A 27,634-nucleotide genomic window follows, 5' to 3' on the forward strand; every position below is an offset into this window, starting at 1 on the left:
ATAATACATGTATAAAGTACACAGGAAGGAAATGTACTTAATAATATTACATAGGCCAAATCTCATACTCAGAGCAAAACTCTATTTGATTGGAAGGACTGTAAGAACACATCCATACATCTCGACCTAGTAATCAACCCCTCCCCTTCAGACAGGGAAGAAAAAACAGTATTGGCACATGCAAGTGCATTCATGCTTCCTGTCATCTCTGTTCTGCAGTCTCTCAGTATTAAGCCTGTCAACTATTTTTTAATATACATGTTAAGATTTTCATGAAGAAAAGCACCCAGCAGGGATGACTGTTGTTTTTGAAGTCTTAGTGTTTGGGTTCTTTTTCATAATAATTTAATCATTAGTAGGTGAAAACATGAACACGTTTCACAGATTTTAGTACAAATAAGTAATTTGGAAGCTGGTACTGGAAATGGCTCCACTGTTCATTAATACCCACTGAATGTTCCCTACATTCATATGCAGTTAAAACAGTCCCAAGACTACACACCTTGCATGATGAGTCAGGTCACGAACAGTAAAGAGCCAAAAAAAACATACCACCAAGACCCTGAAATGTATCTACTTAAGTACGTTTGAATAAATCTAGATCACGTAACTAATAAATTCAGGCAGGCTAACTGTATAGGAAATAACTTAATATTAACTTTTTTAAAAAAGATTACTCTGCAATTGGTTATTATCTCTGAACATACCTACTGTAAGTAACCAGATTTATAAAGGCAAAGCCCATTGGATTTATTATGGAACACTTCTACCACTAGCAAAACCACCTTAGTGAATATTGTTCACAGCATGCACAGAGCAGTGCATAATAAATATATTAAAAACACAGTCCTTCAGAGAAACACACTATGTAGGGTGTGATTATCTTTGTTTCCAGAAATGAGAAACTGACAGACTCCCCAAGTCAGAGCTGCATCCGGATCTTTGCTGTAATACATGTCAAGGGACCTTTCTATTAATGTCTCCTATGCCCTTGTGACATCATGTATTCTTTCAGACTCTACAATGTCCTCTATCAATGGTTTTGACCGAAGAACTGTGCTCATTAAGAAGTAATCCATGTAAATGATCATCCTGAATTTTGCTTTTGAACAGTGTAACAGAGTTCAATGAACTGACCTGCAGTGGTGTCGGCGCACCATCCATGAGAACTCTCTCTGGCAGTCCAGACAATGATTAACTTCTGTGTCCCCCTGCCACCTTTGCTCTGCACTAAGCTTCTGCTGGAACTCCAGAGCATCTGATTTTTGCCACAAAGCATCCTTATCTCTGCACAGACATAGTTAAAAAGAAAAAAAACAACACAGAAATTATCAGTCCTGGTTTACTGGTAACCAACCTCAATTAGAATGTTGATGAAAGCTTCCTGGTAAAAATTGCTTTGCTGTTACTTCTGAGGATCTTTCAGAAATAAAGACAGGTCAAGAAACCTACTGAAGCTCTGGCGAAGGGGAAGGGGAGAGGGGAGAGAAATACATGCCAGGCAGAAAGCTACATATTTTTGCAAAACAGACAGCAAATTAAGGAGGAGATACTATTGGGTTTTAGATTTTTAACTGCATTATGAAAATGGAAAATTTCAACTGCTGATGAACTTGACCATCATCTTCAAGTCAGGAATACAAGACTGAACCACCTAGGTAGTATCCCTTAACATCCTAAGCTAGGATTTTAATTTCCACTTGCTGTTTATTTTGAGGCCAACCTGATAAGTTCTATCAAACGTTCTTCAAGGAACTGTTTTGTTCTCGTCAGGTCATCCAGTTCAGCAAATAACTTCTGATCACTGCTATTTTTGTCTGCTGCCACCTTGCTGAGCTTCTCACTGTAATCCAGGACCTTCTCTTTTGCTTCATCAGCTTCTTTTTGGATCCTGGTCAAATACAAAGGCAATTAAGAATGTTTTTTAGTTCATGTGAATTCAAGTCTTCCCTATGGAAGAAAGGGGTCTGTCACCCTGATAAACAGGTAGTTTCAGTCAAATTGTTCTCAAAAATACACATTTTTTTATAGCTAGCCAGAATCTCTCCAGTTTTCTGCATCACAAAGTGCACACAGATCCATTATCTAGTGAACACAGTCAGCAATCAGCAATTTCTTGGATGCCCTGTTTATAGCAAAGCTTATGGCAGCTACCACACTGGGAATAAAATTAGTGTCCTTGGAAGCTAAGATCAGCAGCAGCTGCAAAGTGAGCTAAAAAGGGAAAGTCCTATAGCTGCAGGTTGCTCAGCATTTTCAGGCTGCATACAAAAGAGCCATTTAATACCTACTCCTCCATAGCCTTCATGTTCACAAAAGGGAAGCAAACCAGTTTCTCACAACATTCTTCTAACACAGATGCAATTTAAAAGCTAAAGCTTGAGACAACTCAGTTCACTGCACAGTCAATGTAAAGAAATGTCACCAGGAAGCTTCCAAGAATATGAGTCTTGGCTTGACAATATGGCAATTTCAGTACTGTGAGACCTAGCAATGGATGAAAAATGCTACCGCAACACAACATGGAGGGCTGACCTGGTCTGAACTCACTCAGCCAATTCAGCTGAATTCAAATATTTTGATGACTGATTTCATACTGACAACCTTCAGCACATAGGTAAGAGTCACCAGACTTCCCACAAAGACAGATGATATCAGCACAAAAATGTGAAAATACAAAGGCTTTGGTTAAACCATCAGACCCTGTGTGAGCCCATGCCTCATGAAGATCTATTTTGGACTGCCAGATAATCCACACCACACAGGCCTACCCACATCACAGACCTTTGAAACACAGCCCACATTAGATACTTAAAACTAAGAAACCTGACAAAGACATGCAGGATGTGGTCCCATTCAAATAATTCTTACTGATTCCCTGAAACTTCACGAAGAGGAGAAAAAACCCAAACTGGTGAAAAGCACAAATTTTCCATTCCTTATAAAGAGAGCCAATATTGGTTTTTAAATTTTGTGACTAACCTATAAGGTAAAAGGGGGTTATAAATTGTCTTTCAGCTTCATAAAGGACAACATACAATGAATTTTGACCATCAGCTAAATTAACAATACAATAAAACCTAAACCTTGCATTCATGTGTGCTGTGTAGTTTACGTATTTCTCATCTGAAGTGTCAATCTAATATTCCTGTCAGTGCTCATGAACTATTTGCCCTATATAAACCCCGTGGCATATGCTACTTCATAAACCACAGCAATTTTCAATATGCTTTGGTTACTGGCCCCTTGCTTGGCTTACAATTAATGGCTTGTGTAAAGAACCCAAACTCCCACCTTTCCAAGAGCTCTCTCAGAGATGTCACCTCCTCTTCCTTCTGCAGCCGAGCAGATTCTGATTCAGACAGCTGTTCTCTTGCTTCATCCAGCTTTCTAGATAAACTCGTGTTCGCAGCCTAGTGAAATAAATACCGTATTTCTTTACACATAAAAAACAACACTTCACCAAGCATAGGACGATTACCAAGACACCTAAACAATGCTTTAAAAGAATCAGTTAAAGCCAAACCACCAATTAAGATATTATTGTATAAGTGGACACTAATCAGTTGTGTACTAGTGATTGATTACTTCTGTCACACTGAATAAGGGATAGACTCTACAGGAAGACAGTATTAAGCTGGTAATTCTTATTAGCCCATGTCAGTTGAGTTTGCTTCCTTATCAAGGAAAATCTCTCAAAGATAATGGCAAAAGAATATGCCCTAAAATGTTTTTCTCCACTTACAAGTTTCAAAAGAAAAAAAAAATGGAAATGAGGAAAATCTTCTTTATTAAATCTATATGGAACACAAAGGACAATGGAAACAAAAACTTCTTTCACAGCTAGCCTCTCCAGAGAATGCCAAACTTGGAGCCCTCAGGGAACTAACTAACTGCATCTAAACGTGTACATATTTCTGCTAGCAGGCAGGGCCAGGTTCAATAACCTTAACTTTCTTCGTTCTGGATTCCTTACACCTCAGTACAACCCTTCTAACTCAACTGTTTGACAAATGCATTGCAAAAATCTGACTTTTTTCTGGCTGGGTTATTTCTCAGGCAGATTAATTCTCTGATTCAGTGCCCCTTGCAGCCTGCAGACAGCTGGATCCACACGTGTGGCTGTGTGCAGTGGGCATGCAAGGCCTAAGACAGACACCTTTTAAACCTGCACCCCCATTTAAGAAGTGTACACATAACAAGGTCTTACATAAAACCCGACTAGCTTTCAAAGCAGGACAAATCCTAAGTGCCATTGTGCTTTTCATAATTTCTGTTTCAGTGGCTAACTTTCAGCTGCTGAGTATTTTGTCTGCAGCACCCATACTTATTGAAGGGTATTCTCAGACACACAGCTAGCCATCACAAATGCTGCCTGCCTTCTCAATTATAACACTAATGCCTGCTGACACAAACACCTCTGTCTTTTAATCAGATCAAGCACCTACTTGTAACTCTGCAATCTCTTCCTCTGCAGCATGCTGTTGTTGCTTCTGCTCCTCAAGTTGCTCTCTTACTTTCCCACACTCTTCACTGACAGCCTAGCAGAGAGATCGAGCAAGGAGTTAGCATTCCTCTAGCAGCCACCCCTTCGTCTACAAAATTCCCAGCTGTGAATCACATGTGCTTTTACTGCTATGTATGGGATAAATACAACACCACTGTCACGCTCATGAAAGACGATGACAGATACCCAGTTCACAGATTCAAGGCAAGTCCCCTCTGTGATTTACTGTTACTTTCTATGGGCTATTACAGTTCTCAACAAAAAGAAAGCCCAACTTGCAAAACACTTTGGCTCAAAAGAGTGAAACGGTCCAAATCATATCGACGTTTAAGAAGCCTTTATGAAAATGAAACATAAATGAATCTACACCATTTTCTCAAACTCATGGGATTTCTGGATACCACCACTGGCATAAGCCTCTGATCAACTGCCAGAATTAGACATTATCTCAGAATGGCAGGACAAACACAATAAGATCTTCAGCTTTTAGGTGTGCTGCTTCACACATACAGGGCTGACACATTTTTCTGGAAGCAAAACTTTGATCTTCTCGGCTGCTACCTTGACCAGTTGAACGCAGACATATATGAGGGAATTAATGGCAAAAGTGTCTGGTCTCAGTTTAAGTTTGCTTTCACCAAAATCAGTTTTAAGGAGAAGCAGCGTTAACAGGTGCGGGGAATAGGTCTTGCAATGTTCACATTGCAAAAAACAAAAAAAATCACAGCTGTGACCAGAGGGAACAGTTACAGAAGATGCCACTTTCAGTGCCAACATAGGAAATCATCACCTCTCCATTGCTGGCTGGCTTTTCCATATCACATGGCCTTTCCAGTGTGCTCAGATGGCCACACTATACATTTCCAAAAAACTGTGAAGTGTTATTTTACCTCCAACAGACCTAGGTCAGGAGTGTAGAGACATTTTTGGATTCCCAGGCTAAGTTGTGTGCTAGTCTCAGAGCCTGACCAACACAAACCTTAGGATTTCATGCAGTAATTGCTTCAGCAGACACTAAAGCAGGGGAAATCCTGTACAACTCCCTCACCTATGATAATCACATTAATTTACCTTGAATTTTGTCTGATAATTTAGAATCTCAGTGCTCATTTGAAATTTTATTGCAGACAGCTCTTCTTGGCTGGTCTCTTGGAAACTCTGTGCCTGTTTCTTTACTGTCTCCAGCTGCAATTGCAGATTTGGGACAGCAGCAGCACATATTTGAGCCTCGTCTAATTTCTCTTGCAGGCTCTTGTTCTCCTGTCTGAGATTAGAGGTGTCGAGCTTCAGCTTCTCCTGTTGCTCTGCTGCCTGTTCTTGCAGTTCTTTGAGCCTTTCTGTGGCCTGGGCTAAGCGTTCTTCTGCATCCACCTTTTCAGAGGTCAAGGCACAAATCTGAATGCCAAGTTCAGCCATGTCTGTGTTGGTCCTGTGGAGGAGATCTTTGTTTTCTTCGTTTTCCATTCTAGCAGCTTCCAAGTACTGCTTAACCTTGAACAGCTCTTCCTTCAGGTTCAGCAAATTATTTTCCATCTCAGCTTTTTGATGGGCTGCTGTCTCCTGCTCTTTTTTCAGCACTTCTTCTCTTTCTTTACATTGCACCAATTCTTGCACGTGGTTTCTGTTGAGTGACTCAATTTGCTCTGTCAGCTGCTGGACGAGTGCCTTTTGCTCTCCCAAGACAGTCTCTGTGATTGACAGCTCACCTCTCATCTGCTCGCTCTCATTAGCGGTCTGTTGAAGCTTGACTTGCAGGTTGAGGACTTCTGCTTGCAACCTAGACACTTCACCTCGGTTGACCTCCAACTGCTCTTCAGTTATGGTCAGTCTGGAGGCCAGTTCTTTTGCATCCTTTGCCAGAGAAGCTGCCTGCTCTAGTTGGTGTTTTTCCACTGATTCCTTTTCTGACGTGAGGGATTCAATAAGCTTTGTCTGATGAAGGCATGTCTTTTCAACACTGAGCTTTTCTACCTCAAGAGTCTCTGCTTTCTTCCTATGTCTTTCAGCTTCTGCTCTTAGCTGCTCACATTGGCTCTCCATGCCTTGCAGTTCTACCTCCTTCTCTGTGAGCTGTGACTGGAGACACTCTTCGCTTTCCTTCAAGGCGCCTAAGCTTTTTTCCATTTGTAAACTACGCTGTTTGGCACTCTTAAGCTGTCCTTCAAGTGAGGCATAAGACTCCTTGGTGGTCTCCTCTTTTTGCTTTAGTTCTTCATAGTCTGAGTGCAGAGCCTCTAATCTCTCCTCCAGAATTTGGCTTTGCCTCCTAGCATTCTGCAAATCTTCATCCAGCTGTCTGTTCTCGCCTCGGAGCTTCTTCTCTTTTTCATCAACTGACACCAGGGCATCATCTATCTCACTCTGAAGCTGTTTCTCTGAGGCTCTCAGCCTGGCTACCTCAGCTTCCAAGGAAGCTTTAGAAGCTTCCAAATTCTTCAGCTTCCCTTCCATCTTGTTCTTGGACTGCTGCAAATTCGCATTCTCCGCTTTCAGCTTCCTGCTCTCCTCATCCATTTCGCTCACTGCAGAGTTTTGCTGTTCTGTCTGCTCCTCCAGCTCTTTGACTTTCTGGCTGAGATGCTCTTTCTCAGACAAGAGTTTCCGGTTTTGCTCCTCAAGGCTACGCACAGTCTGACTCACCTTTGTTAAGCGACCCTCCTGTAGTTCAAGTTGCTCTGCTTGCGACTGGGATTCCTGCTTCAGTGCTCCTTCCCTCCTACCATACTCCTCCTCAAGTTTCTCTTTTTCTTTCCTTGCTTCCTCAAGATTTTTTTCCAGTGACCCCACCTGAGCCAGCAACCCCATTACCTGGGTCTGGAGCTCAGCCATCTCCTTTCCTTTCAGGGTCAGGGCCTTCTGAAGTGCATCCATTTCCTTTGCCATGGTTTCCAGGCTCCCAAGCAGCTTTTCACTCTCTTCTTTGGAGTCAGCAGTGAGGCAATTGTATCTGGATTCCAGTTCCTTCTGTGCCTCTTCTTTCAGCTGCAGCTCCTCCCTTGCTGCTTTCAGCTGAGACACATGTTCATCATTGAGTCTTTGCATATCTGCCTTTTCCTTTTCTGTCTCCTGAAGCTTCTCTAACAGAGCCCTTATCTCTAGGGCAGAGTCACAGTGAGCTGTTGCTTGCTGTCCCTTTTCCTCCAAGGCAGCATCAAATTTTGAAAGGAGGTTGAGTTTCTTCTGTTCTATGGCACTCAGCTTGGCTCTGAGCTCATCGATGCAAAGATCCTTCATAGCAACCAAAGCCCTAGAGGCCTCCAGTTCCTGATTCAACACCTCCAGTTTTGAGGCACAGTTTTCCTTGCTGGTCACAAGCTGTTCCAGCTTTGTTGAATATTCCTTCTGCTGCTCCACTGCATTCAGTTCCAGTGACTGCAGGCACTTCTGCAGGTCATGAACAGTGCTCTGAGTGGAGTGTGAAACCTCACATTGCTTTTGTAACTCTGTGATCATCTTTGTCAGCCGGGAATTCTCCTCACTGTAGTTATTGCTCTTCTCCTTTTCTACCTGTACTTGTTCTTTCTGCAGGCGGACAGCTGCCTGGAGCTCCTGGTTTTCCATTTCTAGCTGGTGAATACGATCCTGAAGTTCCCTCTGCCTCAGCTCAGCCTGGTCAAGTTCTACACGCATCTCTTCAAAGCCCTCAAGGTGTTCAACATTTAGTGAGCTATTTGCATCAGGGCTGGAGGGAAACTCTTGAGCCTAAATGAACAGAAGGGGAAAACCAGAAAGTTTAAGAAGTATTAAACAGGTATTTGAATTATGTGCTCAAATGAGAGCAAGTTCAGATTTTTAATGCACAGTGACGTTACATCTTGCATCCACAGCACTACAAAATACCAACTCACAGGAAATGGGGCTTGTTTTCAGAAAAGATAAATGAAAACATATCTATCTGCAGCAGTCTTCTGAGTATTTGTTTTCCTCTACAGGATTTGCATGTTCAGTTGAATCAGCTACCTGACAATTCCCTGTACTTTTAATTAATGTCTCTTTCTGTAGTTTACCATTACAAGAGTCATAATCACCATAAAACTACCAAGCTCTCTGGAACTATGCCATTAATTAAAGATCTACCATGCCACATAAACATTTATTTGTAACCTGCTTACCTGCAAATAATTGCTCACTAAACTGCTCATGCTGGAACTGCGACTTGGGGGCTTCCATAAATATGCTGAAGATCCAAGCGAGGACAGTGTCCTCCTGTTGATCACATAGAGAAACAATATATGAGAAGTCTAAGCACATACATATATGCGTTTCTACTCTGATATGCAAGATTTATCTAATTGTAACTACCACATACAAAAAGACATAACTGCACCTGGTGTCTGGGCCAACAACCACTGCAGCTGATGGAAAACAAAATAGGGATATCAAAGGCACCTATAAAAGATTATGGGGTCGGTAGCTGTGACTTCCCACACCCACAAGAACCAATGCAGCTTTGCACTAAGAAATTGTATTGCCGTGTAGCGACGGCTCAGTCAGATGGTGGCAGCATGGAGTTCTAGAAAACCCCCACTGATACGAATGGATCTGCGTCAGACCTAGTGGCTTTTGTAATCCTTCCGCTTTGAGGTGGGATCAGACTGTAGTGACCGCGTATTGCCACCTCTATCATTGCTGCAAATGAAGCACACTTGGCTGTTCAATCACTACATGTCTCAGCTCTTAAAACAGAAGGAGCTAAGAATATTTCTTCTTGTGCCTGTGAAGAACAGTGTGGTGAGTTGACCTTGGCTGGACACCAGGTGCCCACCAAGCTGCTCTATCACTCTCCTCCTCAGCAGAGCAGCAGAGGGAGAAAATAGGATGGAAAAAACCACCTGTGGGTCAAGACAAAGGTAGTTTAATGAAACAATAGCAAAAGTCATGTGCGTCCAGAAGCAAAGGAAAACAAAAGATGTTATTCTCTACTTCCCATCAGCAAGCAATGTTTGGCTATTTCCCAGGGAGCAGAGCTTCAGTACGCATAGCAGTTGCTCCAGAAGACAAATGTCATAAATAACGAATGCCCCCACCTTCCTCCTCCTTTCTCTTACCTTTTATATCTGAGCAGATGTCATATGGTATGGAATATCCCTTTGGTCACTTTGGGTCAGCTGTCCTGCCTGTGTCCCTTCCCAAGACCTTGCCCATCACCAGCCTGCTGGGATGGGTATGGGTGGGTGAGGTTGGAGAGACAGCCTTGATGCTGTGCCCGCACTTCTCAGCAGTGGAAAAAAAACACTGGTGTGTTATCACCACCTTTCTAGGTATCGATACAAGCACAGCACTGTGAGGGGTGCTATGGTGCTCAGCCAGACTCAATACAAATAGCTTGGGATTTGGGCCTAAACTGCACTTACTGGAAGTACTCCATTACAGAGCATCAACTCTGATCTCTGGTACACAGTATACTGAAGCAAAAAAAAGGCCAATTTGGTCATAGACTAATCACATGGAGAAAGCGTATACCTGGTGTAACACAAGTATTCCTACCTTCAAAAGCAGAGCTTTTACAGATTCTGTAGCAGGCAGGTATTTTATGGTCCTGTTAATCCAAAACAACGAAGTGGTTCTATCTTACCTGGCAAATGCTGGCCAAGCAGCATCTAAATCATAGCCTCTTGATGCCAAGTCAAACTGAACGTCAGTGAGCTCATAGAGTTGACCCACAATGTCAGAACTCATTTTGGAATTCAGAAATGGACTTCTTGCATAGTACCAGTCACTTCAAAACAAACAAACAAACAAACAAACAAACAAAGAAGTAATACTCATTCACAAGGAAAAAAGAAGAAGCAGTTTCACTTGCAAAAAAACCCCCACAACATCATTATTCACTCCAACCCAGGAAAACTATGATATGTTATTCTAAATGCAAACTGAAAACAACCAGACCCACCAACCAATATCCCATCCTTTTGATGTGAATGAAAATTAAACAGCTTCAGTGAATTCCCCATAATACCTTTAGATGAGCCCCTGCACAAAATATTTTTTGCTTTGTGCTTGAGCAAAACACTGGCAAGACAAAATATTTATACCTATTCATACACTGGATAACCACACAGTAAACACCTAAAGCACACACTTAATACATCAAAATTGAGGAACAGAAAGCAGCAACCAGAGTTAAGTACACTGTGTAAATAGTTGGCTTTTTCTAAATGCCCTAGCAGTGCCCCTCCAACCAACTACAAACTATCTTTGGTGTTCCTTGGCTAGGGGCAAGCTGTTCCTCTGCATGACAATCAAGAGATACATGCAAATGCTTCCTGGGGCTTTGCGCAACATACCCAAATTAATCCTCTCTTGTGATGTACAGTACAGAAGATCAAACCCAGGATCATCAATGCTTATAAAAATGTCACCTTTGAAACTGACATACAGAAGCATCAGTACCACCCACTCCACAGACGTTTAGCTCTAACAACTTTCAATCTTTACCAGCCTAAGAGAGGTATGAAGCAGTGACCCAAGCCAAAAGGTCTATTATTCTTCCTATCCTATTACCAGCTCTCTAAGCCAACCATTTGGAAGGGTTTCGATTTCTTTCAATAGCCACTAGGTGATGTTGTTTGATCACACTGAACAAACACCCATTAGTTGACAAGGTACTTTGCTATTCACCTGGTCACCTTGGTGTTCATAAAACATTGCTGCAAGGTGTCTGCTAGTCTTTGGTGAACCAGAGAGTAACGAAGAAATGCTCTTCCTTTTCCAAGAGATGTTCGTAGCTGGAAGGGAGAAACCACACAAACAATAAAATTCTAAATACCATTTGCAATCATGTAGAGACATGGCAGAACAGTCTACATACCAACACAAAAAACCTCACAATAAGCCACTAGGTGTAAAGGAAGTCATAAGAACTGCCAGTGAGAGAACCCTTCGCCCAAGACTGTCATTGGGTGAAATCTTTTTTGAACAAAAAAAATTTTATCTACAGTTGGCTGTTGTCCATTTTATATAAATAATGTATTAAAAATATATAAATAAATAAAATAAAAATATAATAGAATAACAAGAATATAATATATATTATTATATGTATATAATAAATAATATAAAAGGCATCACAGGACCACTGAATCATCTAATATACCAGGCACATGAGTACAGCCCATGCTAAGTACAATTCCCAATATGAGGCAAAATCTCAGTGTGCCCAGAAGCCAGAAGTGACAGCTTAGGTTACTTAAGATGTGTCTGGCGACAGCTGGAAGAACTTTAGGGCAGATCTAGTCACAAAACAAAGATCTACACATATACAAATACACAACCTCATGGACACAGTAAACCCAGGCAATGCAAGAAGTCTTACTTAATACTTACCCATTAAGTTGATAAAAATCTAATTCTTACTTCAGACCAAGAGCAGCTGCATGACTGAAATTAATGGATCTTTTTATGAAGACAGCTATTAAATCAACATAAGGGGGATCACAAAACCCAGCACTAAATTTTCCTATAGCTATTTACTTGGGGAATTGATGTTTTGTTTTGTCTTTTACATTTGAACTATCTGCTGTCCTGCAAAATAGTGAAACACTAAATAGTACTGCTACATTTCTCCTTTCCATAAAAATCAGTAACCAGTTTAGAAATGGAAAATTAAAATGATGACAGAATTTCTCACCAGCCAGACATGCTCCCAACTAAACTGTTCATCCAAACATCTAACCATAACAAACCAAATATATTCATGATTTAAAATGGAGGCCAAGGAAAATATTAGATCTGCTGAGGCACAAGTTAGTAGGTTACTGTAAGTTTTGCTTGAAAAGTTACTGTGAAAGAAGGCTCAAAGGCCACACAAGCTTCCCCTCCTTCTGATCAGTATTCCACTGTGGTGAAGTGAGAGTAATACTTCAGCTTTCAGTTTCCTTGGTTTTGCTGTTACTGGGCTTCCATTCCAAACTAAGACACAGGTGCCTTGTTTATCTCAGTAATCCACTATATGCAAAAACGTCCCTTATACATGGAATGATGAAATGTGGAGCAAAGGAAGCAACACCTTTTACTGCTTTTTATTTTTTAATTCTATAGGACACAAAGTATGAAATAACATGGTCCCCAAAGGCTAAGTATCACGGAAACAGCAAATTTAATTTGCCAACTGGTTTTCACCCTCATTCACTCTGTAGATGTGCAAATACTTCTTCAGAGAGATGCTATCCCTGCTCTGTGCACAAAGCTTACAAACGTTTTTCCTAACTAGGCATATTTAGTGAATATCTTAAGAACAGTCAAAATAAAACCCACCAGAAGCCACTGAATTAATCCTATCTTTACTCCCATTGGTTTATCAATTTAAATCACAATGCCTTTTTTAAGCACGGATGTACTAGAACAAATGTATATGATGAGAAGCGGAGAAAAATATTTACATATATGCAGCTACAAGTAGCCAAAGACTATTTGACTAGGAAGCAAACCTATGCCACCTCCTGCTAGAGCCCTGCTAGAATTCAGGGAGGCAGGCAGTGTCTGGTATTGTCAGTGTTTCCGTGTTGACTGCAAACACTGTGGCTAAGGCCCAATGTATGGCTGTGAAGACTTGGAAAGCTGTGTATTCAGTGTAATCACCTTTTTCAAGGGGAACTACCAGAACTCACTGCTCACCTAATGTCATCAAGTACAAGGCTCTCTATTTATTTAACAGATGTGCAGTTTCCATGGTATTCCCGTTTGCTTCCTTGCTCCACCTCTCTAGCATATCACGCACCCTAATATTAGAAGCTCTGCAGGTAAAGCAGAAGAGGAGGCATTATACTGTTAAATGTTGGACCATTCTTAAAAGCAACTGCCAATACTCTTCTTTCCTTGTTTGCTTCTATCTTTGAAAGTCAACAAGTACCGCGCAGTGAGCAAATAAATGACATATGGAAGCCTTTATAGTTCTGTCCAGCCAGGTTCAAAAACCGGCTGCTGATTTCCACCTGTAATGAAGAGGAATAACCAACACTTTTCTGTCATCTGTCATTTCAATCCTGGATCCGAGTCTGCCAGCTCAGTTATCTGAAACGGTTGACTGATTTTATTTTTTTTAGAGTTCATATTCCTAAACCACAAGTTAATAAAGTTAAAACTTCCACAAGCTAATCTCTATGGCTGCACATAAACTGAAATAGAATATATCCTTCTTTCAAACAATAATTTCTGACATCATGCTAACCATTAAACAGCCATAGGTACTGAAGAAGGAGAAAAAAGCAGGGCAGCCTTTACATGTGGTAATATACAGGTGATACCATAGGCAACAGAGTGTTGAAGGCTACAACGCAGTCACCTTTACAGAGAAATCATATTGGCTAATGCTACTGAGAATTTAGGGGCCAGTATCTACAGTCAGGGGACCTTCCCTGCAGTAGCAGTCACTGTCTGTGCTTCTCCAGTCTTTCTGGAAGTAGTACGATAGTCAAACCCAATTTCTACAGCTCTCCTCTTTCCTTTCCCAGTGGTAAAACAAGCTGGAGCCCTTCCTTTGCTTGTTCACCTTGGAACAGCAAAATTCAATATTGCTTAAGTTGCTGAGAGAAGAAAATGAGGTAGGAAACACAGAGCCTGCCCCTGCTAGAGTATCATGGCTCTCTTTCAGCTGACTCAAACCAACATTACCTAGAGTGGCTGTGGAGGAATTGCTAAGAGAATAGGGAAATCTGGTGTAAATTGTTAACTTGCCAATACACGTTAGCACTGCTCACAGATACAGAACTGAGTATCAGGACAATGCTGGCCAGCACCACCACGCCACTGCCTCTTTTACCCGCAGGGAAAGAAGCTCTTCTTCAGACAATTCTAAAGACTCAGACAGGATCAGCACAGAAAGCTTCTCACAGTACTTATTTCACCCACTCATTGAGCTGAAGACATAACATGGCTGTTACAAGATTAAGCTTTTACGACTGTATCTAATAAAGCTTTTTGTCCTGTTCATGACAGCTCACCCAAGGGAATAATGACAACCATCTCGAGCCATTACATCATGCTATTTGACATGGAGGAACAAAGTTGAGACAGAAGATGAAATTCTGCTCTCAGTGAGTCCTCCTCAGCTCTACTGACCAGGTGAAAAAGTCTTAAGAAATGTCAAATATGGTGAATCTTTCCTCTTACACTTAGAGCCAAGTCCTGCTGTAAGCTGTGCTACAGATGGCAGGCTCTACCCTTGCCTTGATTTTTCATTCCTTTTTAGAGAAAATGGCACAAACTTTATCAAAAGGCAAAGCACAACCAGAGACAAACGGGACCACTCACTTGTGTAAGTGGTCTTCAAAATAAGCAAGAGGCAGGCTATCTAATCCTATATAATTTAGTGCCATAGTAAAAAGAGTAACCTTGTATTTTTATACTTTACATGAGAAAAATAAAAATTCCCAAAATTACACTGCAAAAAAGCAGTGTAAAAGTGGTTTCTGCTGCACTTTGAAAAGACACACCAAAACATTAACCACATAATTATGACGCTTAACTGATCTACTTACTTCTGTAATAGACTTGACAAAGCGGATTCCATCATTAGCTCCTTTGACTTTTGCCAGACAGTCACAGAAATAATCCCAGTAGTCTTTTCTGTTCCCCAACAATGTGTTTTTTTCTTTCTGGTCAAACTTAAAAAAGGAAAACAAAATGCAATAAGCAAAACTTAAATATAAATATACTTATATATAGCTACTTGGAATTCTGTTCCTTTCCCAGTAACACGTGCTTTCATTACTCTTAGTTTTAGCCAATGTATTCACAAAGGAAAGAGACATTGTACTGCACTGATGCAATCCAGCAGCTACAAAAGCTACTTTACAGACAGTAACAGATAATAATGTTCTGGGTCTAGTTAAAATACAGACATCCATTCAAAACTGCTGAAACAAAGGCTTGCAAGAGATTCAGCGCTGTTCAAGAGCAACAAACTAACACCCAGTTGCTGAGAGATCTGCAACCAAGTGTGGCCAATAACACACAGGCAGGTACCAGGAAAACCTGCTCTACCTAAATAAGTTTCAGAGCAACAACGCAGGGAGGGCATGGACTGCAGCTTGGACCTTTCAAATCCCAAAGGATTCTCCAGCTTCTGCTGAAGCCTCTGCAACCCAATTAAAACTCCCTTGCCTAGATTAAGGCTAGATTAGCACTCGTTGTTGCGATCACTGATGTGATTACAGTATGTGTAGACACAAGACTATGAAAATTGAATTACTTAAATCAGGGGTCCTCAAACTACGGCCCGCAGGCCGGATACGGCCCCCCAGGGTCCTCAATCCGGCCCCCGGTATTTACAGACCCCCCCGCCAGGGTTTGGGGGGGGAAACCAAGCAGCCGCAGATGACTGCCTGCCACTTCATCCGCGTGCCGCCCCCCTGGTTAAAAAGTTTGAGGACCCCTGACTTAAATTTTGAGGACAGACAAAAATTACCACTCCAGATTAAATATCAGCCTTTGGCAGTAAACCTTCTATACAATTAAAATGAATTTCCAAGTGAAATTGCTAAAAATTCTGTAAGTTCCTCACACCAGTACATTTGCACCATGAACAGCTTACTAGTATTTATTTTGCATTAAAATGTTGCCAGGAACTTATTAGCTGTTTTTCCAAGTTAATTTATCAGAATATACCTTTAAAATCAAGCTCAAATCTTTCAGATCAATAAAAGAATGCCTCACATTCTTCAACCAAACTGTCAGCATTGCCTTTTGCTTACATTTATTTACTTTATTTGAAGTACGTATAATAAGCCGCACACACTTCAGTTCACTTACTTGGGGGCAAGGGGAAGAGACTTAATTGGATATTTATGATTATTTGAGTTAAACCCTGCATACTGAAGAGGCAATCAGAGAAAAAGAGGCCTACTTTTGATGGTGGATTACAAATGAGACACGTCACATTTTACCTGAAGAAGGTACTCAAGCTTGTAGGAGAATTTTTGCAAGTTGACACTGTCATCTGTGATCGGTTCCCCTCCTTCTTTAAATTCTTTACTTAATTCAATCACTGCATCTTTAAAAAAAGACACCAAAATGGTTAACTAATGCAAGAGATATATAGCACTGAAGCCATAAACAACTAAATAAATGAGGGTTCTGCCTGGGCATTATGCATGTGTATTCATGCTTCTTTCAGTTGAAATGTCTTAATGACAGTGCAGAAACCTTACTGAGATGCTTGCAATTTAAGACCACCTATTAAAAAAACCCAGAGCTCAAGCTATGTCAGTCTGTTGTATGGACTATTTCTTGTTCTTAAAAAGAGCAAAACTTCCTTCTGATGCTTAGCAAAACTTGTTTAACAGACAACTGCTAACTGGTTCTTCAGCAGAGGAAAGAGAAATAACTTTTTGCTCTCTCATGTGCATGTTAAGGTATTGCCACAGAACAAACAGAATTCTGATTAGAAAGGACAAAGCATGTAATCTGCTAAAGAGGATCAGTAACACGAGAACAGTCATTCAGTCAGCACATTTATCTTCTCCCTGCTTTATTCAGGAAGGTTCAGTTTGTGCCAGTTACAAACACAAATGGAAAAAATAATTTATATTGAAATAAGAACACAGCAACTCCTCTTCCCTAAAACCTACACCCACAGTGGGTGAGAAAATCTCAAGTCAAAGCAAACTCTGTTGTCTCCCTGGACACACTGACCCAAAAGAGTAAATACACTCAGCATCAGAAATTACTGATTTTGAGCCTGCTTTTCACTTGGTTTTGTACTTCTTTCCGGTGCCTGAGTGAGCCTTAGCTCCCAGTCCCACTTGCAAATTAAAATCTCTTCTTGTTAGAAGGCATGTAGATCTCCTTTTTTATATCACAGGAAGATCCAGATTCCCAGCTTTGGTGCATATGGTACCTTATATTTAATAAAGATTAAAAGGAAAAAACCTGGATCTTGGTATAGGGCTGATTAGGACAGAGGCAGAGCAGAAAAATGGTTATGAATCTGCTGCCAATTTTGACTGCAACAGAGCTGTGGAAAATAAGGTTGGCTACTGCTAGTGGAGGACAAGCTAGGTGCCCAGAAAACATGTTCTGCAGCAATGACAGCTGATCCAATTCTCTGGCACTTTTCCTCTGGGTCTCCACTCCCAGTTTGGTTTGGTCTCCTGTTTTTTCCCCTTCCACATTATCAGCAACTCCACACCAGCTTCCCATCAAGCAAGGGTCTAAAACCCAGGCCTTCTTATCTCACATGAAGTCTTTTAATAGCATAGCTCTCTCTCTTTATGCCATCAAAGTCCTAGCTCACAACGCACACCCCAAAGGCACTTTTTTTTTTTTAAATTGTAAAACTTATTTCTCATCTTGTATGTTTAAATTTGCAGGATTTAAGAATTTAGGATCCTGTAGAATGTACAGCACATCTTCGCCAAAAAAAATCAGTCACATCTCTATTGAGCACATCACACACCTTGGACTATGTTGTTTTAATTGCTGCAGAAAAGTGTTACATAACTGAAAACACAACTCCTAGTCCCTGTTTTCTAAAATACAGAGGACACGGTCCAGCCTCCAGGATGAATCTGTCAGCCTGGCACTGTACCTTGCAGGTCTCTGATAATCCGCTGCAGCTGGCTTTCACCACTAGTTGCTGCCATCTTGAAAACCAAAGGAGCTCCCCTTCTGGGCTGTCAACCTTTTCATCCATCTAGATAAAAACAGCAGAGTTCATATCCTTGATGACCATTGGGCTGATGAAGATTATTCTTCTCCGTGACACCTGCAATTCTGTGTAAGTCAAAAATAAAAGGAAAGTCTTTAACATCTCAAATGGGCAGAAGAGAGGTGCTTTGGCATTTTAGATCCTGTTTAGTAATGAATTCCCATAAGGACAACTCTTTTCCAGCAACCTCCTTTATATTTCCTTCTAGATTTCACTTTCCATTTCAGTTATTTCTTCAGTTACATCTCTCAAAGCTACTGAGCAAACCATAGAGAGCAATTTTCTCTTCCTGGAGTTACAACACAGTTAGTCTTACAGCGCAGCTCAGGCTGGCATTTCATGCAATTCTCCTTTGACCCTGACAGAGGTTCTGATGACACAGGGCTTTCCCTCCCAAAACCCTTTGCCAGATTTTCCCTACAGGATGCAGCGTAAAAAGATACAACTTTTCCATTTCAGGGGGATTTTCAAAACACAGGCTAGCCACAGGCCAAGGAGTCAAAAAACGATGTGTGTTTGATTCTCTGGCATCGGAGCATATTTTTAACTCATAAGAGCTACTAAAAGATTTAGTACTGGAGACTGCTTTTAGCATGAGAAACACCTCTTATGCCCTCCTCAGAATCCACTGTTCCCAATACATGTAAGAGGACACCACTTTATTTTAAGCTCTGTTACACCATCCCTGGCTGGATAAATATACCATGCACCACCTCCCTCGCTTAGAATAATGACAAGTGACTTATACCTAACACTTGTAGAAAATCTTTCCTTCATTAAAATGAATTAATTAAAATTAATGTAAAGGGGACCCAAACTTTCAAACACTAACCTGGGAACGATCATTCAAAAAAAGCCACATAGAAACTGCATAGGGAACTTACTAAGCATCCTGTTCAAAGGTTGTTCAGAATTCACCCTAAGATGGTACAGCCAGATTTTCAAGCAAGCACAACACCCAAAGTACTGACTCTTCAGAAAATTTGCTGTTACATTTCTGTGCTTTTGTTATCATTCAAACTGAACTATATTGAAATTAAGTTGTAATTAAAATCTTACAATCTTTTGAAATACAGATGTGATTAGGTCAAATTATTATATCTCCTTTCTCTTTTCTTTCTTTCAGTCTAAACAACTCTTAAATTCGCACAGCTAAAGTAGGTGTCTGAATGAATCAAACAGACCATCCTTCTACCCTATGTATCAAGGAACTGTTTGGAAATGGTCCTGATATGATTCCATACCCTCTTCTTTTTGAAACAAAGCAAACCCTAACAAAGCCATAGAGATAGAACCATGGTAAGGATAAAGAAAACGCTGAAACTAGGCTTACTAGTGTGTTTCTCTTGAGTTTTGTTACCTGCTAGTTTTTATTTCCACATTTTGATGGCAGTCATTACGTTACGACACAAACATCACGTGGACCATGTGCTGTCTGCGGAAGAGCCCTGGCCTGCAAAATCCCTACCATAACTGTGTTGCTTCAGGGAGAGAAGGCCAGCACAGCACAGACCAGCTGACCTTTTGTGGTGCCAAACATGATTTTTTACCCTGAATCAACAATATTACATACCCAAGATTCCTATCTTGATTCTACTGAGTGATCATATGAGGTACCACACTTCCTGGCAACTTGCTGGGTTTGGATACCAACGAAAAATAGCAATAACAAACCCAGTGAGTCAATGTTTCCTTTACCAAGAATGCATAGTAATATCAGCCTTATCTGTTCAGTTTGGACAGAAAGGAGCTTAAGTGAGCAGACTGTTCAGTGTGAGCAATGGAATGCCAAACCTTGCAGCCGAACCAAATGCTCCTCCTCACACAAAGGAGGAAAAGAGCAAGGACCAAAAAGGCAATCCTGCCCATCCTTCCCAAAGGCCAGAACAAGTTCCAATTCAAGGCTCCAGAGGCACAAAGACTATGCAGGAGGCATGCTGGGCTAACAGTCAATAGGCCAACTGCAGTCACACGCAGAGAGCCTGGAAAAGAAGGCAGCTGGGAGCTGAGCCCTTATTTTGCAACAGCCTGCAGGGGAGCAGGACATTAGGCATCCTACAGCAGACAGGCGCAGCATGGGACCTTGTCAAGTGCTAATTCCCAGCAGACTGCCCAAAGGGATATTTACTGTGGGAGGTCTAAGGTGATTTAGAGTTGTCCCAGCCCCACTAGAACTGCGTAAGTTAGTGTGTTTGCCCAGAAGTCACATATAAATAACTACTGTGTACACAAAGTTCAGCGGCCCACTGCAAGGGAAGGCAGTGTGTTCCCCATGAGTTGATCCTGTTGTGCCAAAGCAGCCCAAGACATGCATCTTTATTCCTGTCAGGATCTCATAGACAGAATGCAGGAACCCTGAACTGAGACCACAACTCAGGTGGAGGCACGTAGCTGCACAGCCCACTCCTCTGTCTGCTCCCAGTCACCCCCCTCACCAGTACAGGGAGCAAGGTCTCACAGCTTCACCCTTCCTTGCACCAGCTCCTGCCCATGAGCTACACATTTACTCCCTTCTCTTCCCAGAGGTGAAGGGGATCTTTCTACCTGGTCTATTGCACTTTGGAGAACGTGCTGAAATTTCTTCTACCAGCCTCCTGCTCTGCAAAACTGTGGTCCTTCCAGAGGTGTTCTTAGAAGACCCGGTCCATACCACAGAAAGGTGCAGAGCTCTCACTTCCTCTAGCAAAGAAAGCTGAAAATGTACCTTAACTGGTTTCCCAAGGTTTCAAAATAGGAAGAGCTTCTGTAAACATCTTATCTAGTCCTTCCTGATCACAGAGTATTTTGCCCAGAATTCTTTAGAGCACAACGCTGTTCCTCCAGCATTTCCTATTCTATTGTGTACACCTGTAAATATTTCCTGTGTGAAAACAGCATGATACATGGGTCAGGCACAAACGACCTGCTGTGGGTCAAAAGCTTTTTAGATGTGCATCATTACCTCTTATATAATAGCATTTGACTACGGCCAATGGCATTAACTTGCACAAAACTGCAGAGCAACAATGACATCAGTGCAGTTGCACTAAGGACCTGGCACAGAGTACAGCAGAGAGGGCAAGACAGGGCATGTCATCAGTCCCTCCTCGCACGCTTGGGTCATGCCTGCTGATGTCTGAAGCTGGCTGCTTGCTCCCTTTCCTGCTGGCCTAAGTACTAGTGTGGGGGTGACAATCTTCTTTACAGAGGAGGATATCCTGGAGATTAAAGACAGAAGCAGAAAGGAAACACAGGAAAGAAAAGATTTACCTGAAGGGGAGTGAGACACCTACAAAACAGTAAACAAAATTTAATGACTGTAATTAAATTGGTTAGTGGAGTAGCTACAATGACCTACTTTTAACCTCATTTCAAAAAATTTCTCTTTGTGTTACTGTAAGCATGTCTGGATCTCCAGCAACTACTTTTTTTTTAATTCATTGGTCAATTTTGGCCAACCTTGACAGAAGGTAGAGGTCTTCAAAATATTACACTCCTCCATGTGTAATCAGAACAGGAAGCTGGGAGGAAGACGATGAGCAGAATTCCTCTTCATAGAAAGGCTGCAATGAGCAACCTCCATTACAGGCTGATACCAGAGAACCCACTCCCCACCGAAGTGCATTTTCAGTGTATAGTAACAGCAGAGCTCACACTGCAGACTTGGTGTAATTCAGTGAAAAAGTAAATCAGATCTGCAAGACAATTTCACTGGAAACCAAGTTCCACTACTTTCTACTGCTTACAGAAATATTTCGCATTAACATAACTATTCTGGTCTACCCATTCCAAACAAGGGCACTTCATCACATGGGCCTCACTGGTATCACAAGACCTGTAATGATTTGGTGCCCACAATTCTATACCTGTGCTAACACTCTGCAAAACAGAACAGGCAAGTGAGGATACTGACTTGTTAGTCCCTTGTGTAATGTAAACATCATTTATCTCACAAAAGCAGATACTGTCAGATAACTGCAAGGCAAACTTTAGGAAAGTGGAAAAGGCAACCTACCTGGCCACAAGATAACACTGACAAAAGAATATTGAATGCAAACCTCACGGTAAAGATGAGGGAAGAAACGGGAAAAGGAAGCCTCTACCTCTCAGGACTGTAACACCACTGATTTAGTTAAATAATTTCATTCCAGTACTTTTCTGGAAAAAGTACTTCGTACTTTGTCATTGCAGGAAACAAGCTCCAGTGGAATTTACTGCAGCTGTGCTGCTAGCTTTTCTCATTTTGTACCGTGGTACATAAAGCTGCACATCCATAAAGCTAAAGAACTGTTCTCTGGAAATAAGGGTCTGAACTGCAGAAAAAGACAGTGACTCTTCTGTCATGCACACACACATGCTTTTACTAGGCAACTCAACCCCTTGTGCTTCAACACTGCATATAAAGATACGTGACTGACAAAAATGCACACTGGGCTACATTAAAAAGAACAATTAAAACCAAAAGGCAGGCACAGCATGAACGTCAGATAAGGTTTTCATTTGGAGTTTTAAAGCTTGGTTCCATTCTGAGAAGTGAAATTTTGTTGCTAATTTTCCTCCTTTGTTTTCTACACCAACAAACCTTCACATTTCCATTACAAAAGTATGTTTTTGGAGGAATATTTGTTGTATCTGTTAGTGCCTCAAACAGGAGATCATGCAGTAAACCTATGCTGGGTTTCCCACATGCTCACACACATAAACCTTGTTTTGAAGTGTTTGAGCATACAAACATTCAGTAATTAAACATATCTTGCAGAAGATATGTGTCCAGAAAAGCAAATTTAGGGTGTCATAGCATAGCAGAAGACAGTAACTAAATGAAGGGCATAAAAACATTCACATATTTTACAAATGCCTAGCAGAAAAGTATCATGTTTATAGTTCGGGGCTCCTTACAGTTGAAGCCCTTTTGCGGGGAGGTCCTTGCACTTTAGGGATATTTACATATTACAGTATAAGTACGCAGACTAATGACACTCACAGAATCCTGCTTGCACCCCTAACCTGACAGGAGAGGCTGACACAAAAGAACCAGGAAAGTTTTGTGTAATCTTTGTGTAAACTCCCTGTTCTATGGACAACTGGCCTGCATTCCCCCTCACCCCCATTCCTTGTATTTGCAAACTGTTCTTAGAAAAAGATCAAAACTAAGCAACAGATATGAGTATACTAGTGGCACGATACGAAATCTGTGAGATAGAGTTAATTTATAACCCTGAGTGGGGAAAGCTGGCAACTCTAACAACTTTTTTTAATGCTGCACCTACTGAATTGGACCTCCTCTAAGACCTGACTTAAAGCCCCTTGAAACATTACACTGAACTTTGACAAAAAGGACAGATGTGTTAGACCAGGGATACAGTTGCCTGACTTGGAGAATACAGTGCTTTGTCTCTGATACTCCTCGTATCAATAACTGTTGCACAACATGAACTCAAGTGACCGCTCTCTGCAAAGGGATGAACTTGTACGTATCTCTCAGAGACAACCCTGTCTCATCCCTGCCTCATGATGAGAGAAGCTGCCTGTTTGAGGAAGCGGTCAGTTCAAAAGGAGAATAGTGCCTCTCTGATAACAGGAATTGCACAGAATTGTACTAGTATCACTTTTAACAAACTCATCTGCCCTTTTTCCTTAGGACATGCCTGACCTCACCCCATGTCAGGAATGCTACACTGTGTTTACTAATACCTATGAGCAAACCTAACCATAACTCTCCCAGAGACTTACTTTTCCTCAGCTGCTCCCACCCTATTTCACTCCTCCTGGGAAAAGGTACCCCCTGCTGCCTCAGTGACTGTATGGTGAATTGAAAAGATAGGTTTCATTCAAAAGTGAAAAGTTTTTTTCCCCTTCACACTCTCATTCTTCCAAGCCATTCTCCCCATGTCCATACGTACCCTCCCTGCCACAAAACCTGCTCTTCCTTCTCCATAACTCACTCAACTATTTAAATTTCTTACACATTCTTGAAGCCAGGTACCTGATGCTCAGATGCTACTCTGAGGAGCATCATATCGATACGTACAGAAATATAAAAAACAGAGGACTTCTAGCTGCAAAGGAGTGTTGGTGACTCATGACTCTCAACTCGCTCATTTAACAGGCTTAGTCTTCAAAAAATCTCATGTTGTTTGGTTTCCCAAGTTGGTCTCTGAGCCTTCTTAACTTCCTCAGTAAGCTTGGCCTGACTAAAGCATCTCAGCCACCTCTGAGAGACTGTTAAAAGCAACAATCGTTATATCCTAACTCCGAAAGGGAGCTTTCCTTAGCAGGATTTTTTTTTTACCTCTGTATCTACCGTTCCACACTGTCCCTCCAAGCCAAGGTTTCAGAAGTACTTGAAAAGGCTGCCTCCAATTAATGGTTTTGGGAAGTTTAGTAGGTGGGTGTTGAGACTTGCCCATCTGCAGCGCTCCATCTGTCCTCCATCCAGCCAATAGCAGCAGTAGCTCCCAAGGGCAATTCCCAGCCTCTATGTAGTTCCCACTGAACTAGCAACAAACGACACTGAAATTACAGGTCTTGGTCACGCACACGTAGATCAAATGGGAGGTAAGGCGAGCACACTAAGCAAAAACCACACTGAGACAACCCAAACTGACAGGCCACCTAGTGAATCATGCTACCCCAGAGCCAATGGCAAAAATTCTTATTTCCTTTCCTCTGTAGCAGGAAGTGCAGAGTATTTCCTGTCCGTCTTGGGTTTCTGTCTCATGGGTTTTCCAGTGAAGGTCACCATTTTGAGGGGATGGGGAAACTTCAGAGTTACAAATCTCATTTAGAAGCCTTTGGAAGAGAGGCCTGTATGAGACTGGACCACCGAGCCAGCTGGGAACAGACAGGCTCACAGACGATACAGGCATGGCATGAGCCCAGTTATTCAGGGATACCCTGATCCGACTTGTTCACTTTCAAAACCTACGTTGGCTTGTAGCAGTAGCAAGACCTTTCCTGTGCCCATCCTTCTTCCCAGCAGTAAATGAAATGTCATGGTGGACAGATGCAAAGCTTAACTGTTTACAATTATCTTCGCTCAGATCACTATACCATCAGCAACCACAGAACACTGTGATGGACAAAAACCAAAGGGAGGGGTATACTAGTCAAGGCTCTGTGCAAGCAAGTTTCCCAGCACTATTTCAAGCACCAAGTTTGAGACATTCTACTTAAAAGGTTCTGCTCCTTCCACCAGCATTACAAATTGTAACGCCTTCTTCTGAATACACTTGGGCAAAGTATTTAACATTACTACTACTGTAGAATTTCTGGACACAAACAGCCATCACTCCCTGAACAAATTGAAATTACTGCATGAAAACATGAACTAGACTAGATACATGCTGCTAAAAATTTTCCTTGCATCGGCAAAAGGCAACAGAAATAAAATGACAGTAATACAAGCAAATAAAAATAATAATGTGCAACAATAAAACCACTTAGGGATCTTTGTACTTCCCTTCAGTTTAATAATCTCAACAACATCTAAAGAATACTAGAAGGGTTCAGTGTTTATTTGACAAATAGGCAACTGTTAATTTTTAAATTTGATCCACTAAGAAAAACAAATAGCAATCTGCGTTTAAAACAATTTTCAGCACTACTTTTCCTTGAGTCCACCAGATAATTTCTGCAATTTTACACATAATTTTCTTCACTTTTGAATAGTTTTCTCTCCCTAGTTATTCCTCTAGATCTTGATCCCCCACTGACCAAGTTTTAGAGGACCCTGGCCTCCAGGATGTTAGTACAAATTCCTGTTCCTTTTATGTAACCCTCTAGCAGTGGAGAGAGAGACTGCACATACAATATACCCTTTGTGCTATCAGATGGTGTACACAAGAGGCTCCTTTATTCATGAAAATCAGAGTCCATAACTAACTAACTGGCTCTTCAGAAGAAGTGAAACCATGTTCACAACAAACACCATCAAATATATATACTACAAGAAAAGAAAAACTGACTATCACTTGTTTTCTACCACAGTATCTTAGATAGAACTTTTTAACTGCACTGCAGTCTCCTAAATGTGAATGTTTGGAAACACTGGAACATCTGGAACATTTTTTAAATTCAAGCACTCCCACGAGGCTCATTGGAAGACTTCAGGAAATTGCCTTGTACTTAACAATATCTGGAAAACATAAACCACACTACTGCAAGGCAGTTTCTCTCCTCTGCTGCATGTCCTGCAACATGACATCAGAACCGAAAACAAGTGCTGACAAGACAGAGTCCATGTTTTACCCTGAGTTTAATCCCAGCTTGCCTCCATCGGCAGTGCAGTCAGAGATGGATAAAATCAAACACTGTGACAAACACAGCATTAAAGAGGCAAAGAAAGGCCTGGTACTCTCCCTGCTTGTTTATACTGGAAAATAAACTCTGTTTCAAGTGAGAGGCTGAACCGGGAGCTTGACACCTACAGCTGACCAACCCCATACGCCAAGCAAACATTTGCACAGGCAAAAATCAGCAGAAGCTGGGTGCAGTGACCCGGGCAGAAAACACCAGGGCCCCGAGCTGCTGAACAGGCAGCAGCCACCGATTCATCAGGTTCCAAAACAACATGACACAGCCCCTCCACAGCCCGACTCACCACCGCAGGACCTCTGCCCAAAGGAAATCCAGAGCCTAAAGGTGACCGACGACCATTTCAACTAAAGCCTTGCCTTTTTTTTTTTTTTTTTTTCTTCTTTTTTTTCCCCGTGCTCGCACTGGATTACCGGGATCAACGTAAACTGGAGGAGGGCCGGCTGCGAACCCGGCATCTGTTCTGGAGACAGACCCAGCCGCCCCGGGTGCCAGCAACACTCCCCCTGTCCATCGCCGCAGATTTGCCGACATAAGGGCAAGCGGGATTAGGGCCGCTGAAATATTTGCCCGTCAGCACTTTGTAGAGGGTGAGGGCACAGGCACGGGCACGGGCGGGTATTCGGTTTCTAGCAGGGCCCCGGGTGACTGCTGCTCCTGCAGCTGCCGCCACCGCTGGGGAGGTCCCGGAGGGTCCGTTCAGGGGTGGGGGGCAGCGGGGGCAAGAGAAGGCAGCGCTTATGTCGGCCTAACGTCACCGCTCACCGGCTGGAAACGATGACACCCCTAAGGTGGCTGGACCAGGATGGCGGACTATGTCCGCCTCGGCGCTGGCCAGGAGGGAGGGCGAGCCCCTCAGGAGGGAGGGCTCCTTCGAGGCCGGCACGGAGGCGGACATCGGCCGCCACCCAGGGCCTGCGTGTGCGGCGCCGGTCACCCCGCCGCGGGCGGAGGCAGCCCCGCCAGGCCGGCGCTCAGCCCGCCACAGGGCCGAGCCGGACTCCCCCCACAGCCGCCCCGGCGCTGAGGGGGCCGCGGCGCAGCTCTCCCCCTCTCCGTGCCCGCCGGGGCTCCTCCCCTCGCAGCCCAGCTCCGAGCGGCAACAAGTGGAAGCCGCTGAAGTTACTTCCCCCGCTACCTCCCACAGCCGCCGCCGCCGCTCCCCCGCCGGCCCCGCCGCCCTC

At 42.3% G+C, this 27,634-nt stretch overlaps 2 protein-coding genes across 7 annotated transcripts in view; one reads left to right on the forward strand and one right to left on the reverse strand.

Annotated features, from left to right (window-relative positions):
• FYCO1 (FYVE and coiled-coil domain autophagy adaptor 1) overlaps positions 1–27,634 on the reverse strand; it is a 52,953-nt gene that overhangs the window by 25,176 nt on the left and 143 nt on the right. Inside the window, exons 1-12 of one of the 5 annotated variants that reach the window (XM_037385526.1) lie at positions 27,216–27,600; positions 18,036–18,220; positions 16,393–16,499; positions 14,986–15,111; positions 11,129–11,235; positions 10,083–10,226; positions 8,620–8,713; positions 5,579–8,209; positions 4,449–4,541; positions 3,295–3,413; positions 1,724–1,891; positions 1,138–1,287 (exon numbers count right to left, since the gene is read on the reverse strand). In XM_037385526.1, coding sequence (XP_037241423.1) covers positions 1,138–1,287; positions 1,724–1,891; positions 3,295–3,413; positions 4,449–4,541; positions 5,579–8,209; positions 8,620–8,713; positions 10,083–10,226; positions 11,129–11,235; positions 14,986–15,111; positions 16,393–16,499; positions 18,036–18,090 — 3,794 coding nt within the window. In that variant the 5' untranslated portion in view covers positions 18,091–18,220; positions 27,216–27,600. Of the gene's footprint in view, positions 1–1,137; positions 1,288–1,723; positions 1,892–3,294; positions 3,414–4,448; positions 4,542–5,578; positions 8,210–8,619; positions 8,714–10,082; positions 10,227–11,128; positions 11,236–14,985; positions 15,112–16,392; positions 16,500–18,035; positions 18,221–24,426; positions 24,627–26,736; positions 26,841–27,215; positions 27,601–27,634 lie in introns of those variants that run through there. The other 4 variants (XM_037385524.1, XM_037385525.1, XM_037385522.1 and 1 more) reach the window with 4 other exon arrangements.
• LOC119147057 (C-C chemokine receptor type 8-like) overlaps positions 26,691–27,634 on the forward strand; it is a 49,049-nt gene continuing 48,105 nt past the window's right edge. Inside the window, exon 1 of one of the 2 annotated variants that reach the window (XM_037385534.1) lies at positions 26,691–26,777. The gene's annotated coding sequence lies outside the window, so the exon portion shown is untranslated. Of the gene's footprint in view, positions 26,778–26,953; positions 27,041–27,634 lie in introns of those variants that run through there. The other variant, XM_037385532.1, reaches the window with a different exon arrangement.

Source organism: Falco rusticolus, chromosome 4 (assembly GCF_015220075.1).
Source record: "Falco rusticolus isolate bFalRus1 chromosome 4, bFalRus1.pri, whole genome shotgun sequence".
NCBI classification, from domain to species: domain Eukaryota; kingdom Metazoa; phylum Chordata; class Aves; order Falconiformes; family Falconidae; genus Falco; species Falco rusticolus.